Source organism: Austrofundulus limnaeus, unplaced genomic scaffold (genome assembly GCF_001266775.1).
Source record: "Austrofundulus limnaeus strain Quisiro unplaced genomic scaffold, Austrofundulus_limnaeus-1.0 Scaffold55, whole genome shotgun sequence".
Classification (NCBI taxonomy): domain Eukaryota; kingdom Metazoa; phylum Chordata; class Actinopteri; order Cyprinodontiformes; family Rivulidae; genus Austrofundulus; species Austrofundulus limnaeus.
In genome coordinates, this window is record NW_013952457.1 from 1,075,514 (window position 1) to 1,082,078 (window position 6,565).

General features: G+C 38.5%; 1 protein-coding gene across 2 annotated transcripts in view; it reads right to left on the reverse strand.

The window, feature by feature from the left end:
• The window catches only part of fgd5b (FYVE, RhoGEF and PH domain containing 5b), a 22,107-nt gene that overhangs the window by 1,585 nt on the left and 13,957 nt on the right, over nucleotides 1-6,565 (reverse strand). The window contains exons 8-20 of one of the 2 annotated variants that reach the window (XM_014009087.1): nucleotides 6,178-6,268; nucleotides 6,013-6,063; nucleotides 5,533-5,591; nucleotides 4,555-4,626; nucleotides 4,301-4,369; nucleotides 3,163-3,246; nucleotides 2,876-2,955; nucleotides 2,629-2,725; nucleotides 2,309-2,446; nucleotides 2,028-2,130; nucleotides 1,514-1,650; nucleotides 1,338-1,436; nucleotides 976-1,130 (exon numbers count right to left, since the gene is read on the reverse strand). In XM_014009087.1, coding sequence (XP_013864541.1) covers nucleotides 976-1,130; nucleotides 1,338-1,436; nucleotides 1,514-1,650; nucleotides 2,028-2,130; nucleotides 2,309-2,446; nucleotides 2,629-2,725; nucleotides 2,876-2,955; nucleotides 3,163-3,246; nucleotides 4,301-4,369; nucleotides 4,555-4,626; nucleotides 5,533-5,591; nucleotides 6,013-6,063; nucleotides 6,178-6,268 — 1,235 coding nt within the window. Of the gene's footprint in view, nucleotides 1-975; nucleotides 1,131-1,310; nucleotides 1,437-1,513; nucleotides 1,651-2,027; nucleotides 2,131-2,308; nucleotides 2,447-2,628; nucleotides 2,726-2,875; nucleotides 2,956-3,162; nucleotides 3,247-4,300; nucleotides 4,370-4,554; nucleotides 4,627-5,532; nucleotides 5,592-6,012; nucleotides 6,064-6,177; nucleotides 6,269-6,565 lie in introns of both variants that reach the window. The other variant, XM_014009086.1, reaches the window with a different exon arrangement.

The following is a 6,565-nucleotide window of genomic DNA, read 5'->3' on the forward strand; positions in this document are numbered from 1 at the left end:
ATAAGGTTAATTAATATGACACAATTTATCATATCTAATGACCTCAGGGGTGCTTTTTACTTTTATATTGTTTATTGATTTATTTTTAATTTTAACACGTCATTGTGCCAAATAATGATGACCGTCAACTGCATGTTTAAAACTAATATTAACTTTCCCAATGAACAGGTGCAATTTTGATAATCACCAACAGTGAATTTAAAGGGGCATTTCACTTTTTCTGATTTAGTGATAGGTCTACTCATAACCAAAAGGGACAGAGCATCATGCAGCCTTCATAACATAAAATGACACTGTGTTATGGTGACAAAAAAACAAGAACATTTGTCACCATAASTCAGATTACATAGGCATRTGTTCTSTATATAAAGAAAACAATCACTTCTTTGAGCTTGGTGATGTTTCAAACTGTTAAACACTGCCACCAACTGTTCAGGAGGATTATTACACCCCTAAAAGTTGTTTCACTGTAGAAAGGGTGTGTACAGCAGGGTGGCCAATAGGGTGGCCAATAGGGTGGCCAAAGATTTGTCTGTGGTGACCATGGCCACCCCCTGGCTCCATCCCTGCATCAGTTCCACTTGTATAGATGTTTGTATGTATTTTGTCATAATAATGTTCCTGCTTGAAGTGGCCCAGGCTGAATTAGAAATGCTACTGTTAGCTGCTGCGGTTATTTAAGAATGAAAATAGAACTCCATAAATAACTGTGCAATGTAAATGTGATGACAATGTAAAAGGTTTTAAAATAACACTTATATACTATCATTTTTAGATTTTAGTGGTTTTAAGATGGCAACAATCCGCTTTAATCCTGGACTTTGGTCAGAATTAAATATTTTTTCTCCAAACTGAAGTCATTCAAAGTGACTACAACTAGTACAACAGGTACAGTATTATRACCCTAACCACATTTCAAAATGTTTGAACTATAGCTTTAATGTTTTCACGTTAGTTCTCCAATGAGCTTCTCACCTCTGGGCCGTGAAGTTATCCTCAGCTTTAAAAGAGTAATACAAAGTGTTTTGATGGTAAAGCTGAAAGACRTTGTCCGCCTCGTCAGCCCCCTGCTTATCAGACAGTTTCACTGTGAAACCCAGAAGAGGCAAACTTTCTGATGCTACTTTCTCCTGCAAATAAAAAAAAATATTAATGATCAGCAAAAATAACTAATGATATATATRAATGACTTATAATTATTTAACTAATGGCTACATTTACAAATGATGATTTTTCTGTTCTGTTCTGTGCACATTTAGGTGTGTATWACAAGCTCTTCAGGTTAAAGGGGACCGCGTGTTTCCCCTCACCTCTTGGGCTCGGTAGGTGTAAAGCACCTTGTCTTTTAGAAGGAACCAYAGCCTCTTCCAGTTCTTTTTGCTCTTCTTGCTTCGCTGTAGCGTGCCGCTGATGGAGCCCTCCTCCGACACGGTCACCTGCAGCATCAACGTTACACGTCAAGACAAGACACGACTTTTGTGTTTTTTTCTAAAATTATTTTCAGAAAACTTACCTGAGTGAAGGACGCTGTGCCTTTGCGATGTCGCCAAATATTGGGAGGATGAATGTTTTGAAACACAGTCGAGAGCGGACGGCTGGAGCGGGTCACCCGAGGACTGCTGTTTCCTGAGAGCACAGATACATCTCCTCCTGCAGTGACAAACAACTTCCTTTTACCTCAAAACAAGATGGTACAACCACTGGAAAAGATTTGTTCCCAGGAGGCAAGTTCCTCACACTGATTTTAACTTCCTGCTACATATCAGCACAAGATAAAACACATATTTGTTTTATATTCTATGGTTTAAACCGGTGCCAGAGTCTAAATTAAACCCATACTGTTCCTAAAATACACCCAATGCTGGAGACATTTTGACAAAAACAAAAAAATCAGAGCAAATCATTTAATTAGCCTATTGTTAGCAAAACTTGAGACTTTGTGGGTTGATTATGCAAAATCAACTGTCATATTGCTCAGTGATGCAACATTAAAGATGTGTTTTAATTTATSCAAGCAGTCATTTTACCTCTCTTTTTTAGCTCACTGTAACAGTGATCACACACTTTGGCCATGCGGTCTTTCATGTACTTCAGGGGGTATCTGTTCCTGGAGCAGCTTCGACAAACAATCTGTCACACAACAAAATGATGCAAACAAGTTAAACACACAAAAAAAACTGGTAAGAAGCATAAATTCATGCCTACAATCAACAGACATTTCCTTTAAAACACATTTTTTGGATAATTCTCGACATTGTGAATAAAAGTTGAGTGTTTCAGCGCACTTTGGTGTCTTTGTGTGACTTACTCGTCCGCAGCTGTGGCAGTGGTGTCTGCGGAGCGTCAGGCTGAAATCTGCAGTGCAGTTCATGCACATCATGACTTGTGAGACGGGAACAAGTGTGGGAGCTTTTTCTCCCAGGGACAGCCCGAGACGATCTCTGGCCTGGAAAACACACACACACACACACACACACACACACACACACACACACACACACACACATCCATTGATTAATGACACTGGGAAGCTTGATGAGCTGAAGCCGCACCATCAGTGTCATTCTGGTGGTGCAGTTAACGTGATGAGGAGAGAGGATGCAGCGATACGACGCAGGATTTACTCACCTCTCCTGAGCAGCTGCTGGGAGCCGCAGGGCCTCTTGTGTGTTCGGTCACGGTGMGGTTCAGGGTGTAAAACCAGTCCTCTCTTTCAAGGAAGGAACTGCAAACAGTGCGAACAAACTGACTTTAATTGCACTGATCGAAATGTCATCATCAAATACAAAAAACAATCGCTGTGCGTGCATAAAGGGTGGTGGTGTAATGATGGATGTGATATTAATGTCATTTTTTTTACTTTAGTGTGACCCACCTGGCAGACAAAATGATGGCRATGTCTGTCCCTTCTATTTTGAGAGCATATTGGACATTTTGTATATTGGGTTTACTGACCTGGGCAATTAATCACAAAAAATCAAACAGACAAAAACATTAGAAAAAAACACCAAAAAGCCCTAYCTGATGTTGGAAACATATTTTAGCTGATTATTTTTAAAGCTATTATATTAAAACACTATGGATAGGTGAAAAGTCTATAAATAATGATTTTAAAGGGTAATCATTGCTAAAAGTCAAAGTGATTCCAACAAATGGACTGACCTTTAACCCTGTCAGAGGTAAAGTGTTCTTCAGTCTGTATTTCCCGTCCTGCTGAGGGTAGGTGTAGAGCAGCACATCGTTCATCTTGCAAAAGACAAAAAAAAAGTCTGTCAAGTCTTAAACTGCTGCAAATGTAAAGACAAAGATCCACTCAGATWATTTATGTAGTGCTGCAACTCTCCTGTAGGTGTCATTGTAGTCTAATTTAAAGTTTAGGGAATTATTATTTTTATTTTTAACCAGATAGAAAATACATTTGTGGATAAATCAGCTCTATAGCTGAAATAAAAAGTCTTCCACAGTCACTCATGACCACTGGCTGCAATCCAAACATTTTTATTATACAGGTTTGTAATTCTCAAATGAATGAAGTATTAAAGATAAAACCTAAAATAACCCATTCCTGACAGTAGGAAGAAYCCATTGATTTTTTTTTATTGCATCACATTGTAATTTTTCCACTACATCATTTTGCTGTCTGTCTGTGTGTTTTATTACCTTACTATAAGGAAACACCTGCAGACTTGTTTTATTATTTATAATAATTGATGAAACAGTCACTGTCTGAGAGAATACAACAAAATTGTTAGAATTAGAAGGAATAAGATTCACCACATCTTCTTTAAAAACARCATAGAAGGTGCACAAAAACACCTCCGTGGCGACTTTTTGATTCAAATGTTCATATTAATTCATGAATCATTTTTAGTAAATTAATCGTGTGATGCTGACTCAGCGGTGACTGATAAAGAGTGAAGAGAAACTTCAAGCGTGCAGTTTAATCATTGATTCTGATCCTCTTCTCTTCCTTTTCTTTATCCTCTAAAACCAACTCAGTGAATTTGCTTTTAAGGGGATAAAATACTAACAATCGGACTGGTAATAGTTCTGGTAAGGTGTGTTTTTAGACCTTAGGTAGCTGACCTTCCCTGTGCTGTCAGCAGGAAGTAAACATCCTGTCAGGAAACTCTGCTCTTAATAGCTCAGTCTGGACGCAGACATAAATCAGGGAGATTCCTGACTCTATATTATTCACAAAAATTAGCAAACAAATTGTGATCAGTTTGTATATATCTTAATTATTTAGAATTAGGAAATAAAGGTAAATGTCTGTGCATTGATAAGAAGCAACGTTTACCAAAAACAAATGRCGGGGCTGGCGACTCTTCCTGCTGACCTTCATCAGGGTGCCCTCTTTCACAAAAACCTGATGGTAAAAACAAAAACAACACAAATAAGATCATGTTGTGTTGATAGATCAGATCCATCTGCAGCCCTCTGTTTTAGGTCCAGCCTGCCTGCCTGCCTAAAGGGCATGGAGGGGTGACGGAGGGCAGACAGGGTGGGCTGGCGAGGCTCAAACAGAAACAATGCTGTTATCTGAGTCGTTACCCTGCCGGGATGAAGCAGGTCGCGCTGGCCACGAACGCTGTACGCTATGTTGATCAGACGCAACAGGTTCTCCTGAGAAACACAGACAAAACAACAGAAAGAGGGAAAACAGTTAAAGAACTGTGAAGCTAAAATAAGAGAGAAAGATTAGGATTATGTTGGGTTCAGTCTACAGATGCTATCACCTGAATCAAAAAGAAACACAACTTAAAATAACAAAGTAACTTATCAGTGGCTTCTGATGGAAGTCATAAAATGTTTTAAGTTATAACAAACAGCAGGATTCAGCTTGAAATGCTAACATGGAGAACCTTAAAGCACATAAACTTGATGAAAATTACACCATAGAGCTACAAAGGTCTACAAAATAATTCTTAGCCATGAGTTAATATGAGATGGGAGCATCGTTTCATTTAATAAAATAAATGACAGTTTCATTCAGCTTCTTGCATTCATCCACTGTCTAATTACWGGTAAAGTACATGTTATTCTGTGTAAAATGCAATGGCTGAGATTGAAACACTTGTATAAGACTGAGGAAATKATCAACTTCAACATACAGGAGAAAGAGGCGAACAGGACTTAAAAATGTATAAAAAAAACTGAAGGATATTTTCTTTTTTTATTTGCATTATTTTTTTATCATTTATAAATTTGTACATCATGCAGTTGCGTTCATGTAGTTCCTGTTTTTTCTTGTTAAATTCATTTGTTCTTCTTGTTATTTTTTATTGGTAGGTTTGTGTGAAGTTAAGCAAACTTTAACCACTTAAACATATAGTTTTGTGGAAAGGTTATCCAGCAGGTAAAATATTAATTGTTCATAGCCTTTCAACAGAACCACACTTCTAAAAAAATGAATTATCGCTTTAGGTTGCACTAATAGTAACCTGTTTGTAATGAATAATTCCTTTTTTTAATTTGAAAGGTAAATATTTCTGGATTTGGGCAGATCTTTGGTGAATGATTCAACCTTACCCCATGTTTCAAACTGTCATTGACCTGATCTGCGATGTCGGCCACGACGGCTACAGCAGCTGCATGAGACAAACAAACACGAGGATCAGGAACCTGACAGCAGCCACAACAAACATTCACGTTTCAGGAGACATTTCTTTGACTCCTTGTGCTTGATAAACTGAGTGAGACGTCTAGAGGTGTCTCTGTGTTTAGTCTGAGGAGGCTATCTTATCAGAGATGCAGTTTGAGATTGTGCTGCTGCAGCTTGCCTCCTCCTGCGCATTACGTCTTAGGACAGAAAAAAAAAGCTGAACGACTGTCTGAGGGGTTCCAAGCACAAAGAAACAGGATTAAATTGGCTCTCTCATGGCCATTTCTTCAAGCTAAATGTGCGCAAACAAGCACAGAGCCACACAGAAGCCAGAAAAGCTCTCCTGGCAGTAAGAAAAGAGCCAGTAGTGAGCAGCAGCCGTGCACACTGCTACACGTTTACTGTACCTTGGGTGTCTTCATACTCCTTGGAATCAGGAGAGAGATTGTTCAGATAATCTGTGAGAGAAGCGGGAAAACGAATCACCTTTAGAGAGTCAAGCACAAACTATGAATTGAAACAGATCCTCTGTTTGCACTGAGGTTAACCTCGTCTTTGACTTCTTCACTCACCGGTGAGAATCATGCGATAATGAGCCACACGCACGATGACATGCAGGAGCTGCTGCTTGAAAGTAACTCTGTCCCCACCTGGGCTTTTCTCCTGACAGAAAAAAATAAAAATGATTTGAAAGTTTAATAATTATTAATTTTGTGCTTGTTTTATTTATTTAATATTCATATTAAATTAAGCAGGAAAGTACATTCTGTTAAAAACACAAATTTCATACAGAAGCACAAAAMATATATCTTATGCAGTCTGTTAGAACTCTGAGCCTGAGCTGTACGTCCACACCAACTTCAGGTCAGGGGTCTGCAACCTGTGGTTCTGGGGCCACACACATCTCTCTCACTTAAGTGGCTTTTTGAAACTTTGACCAAAACTTACAATATATATATA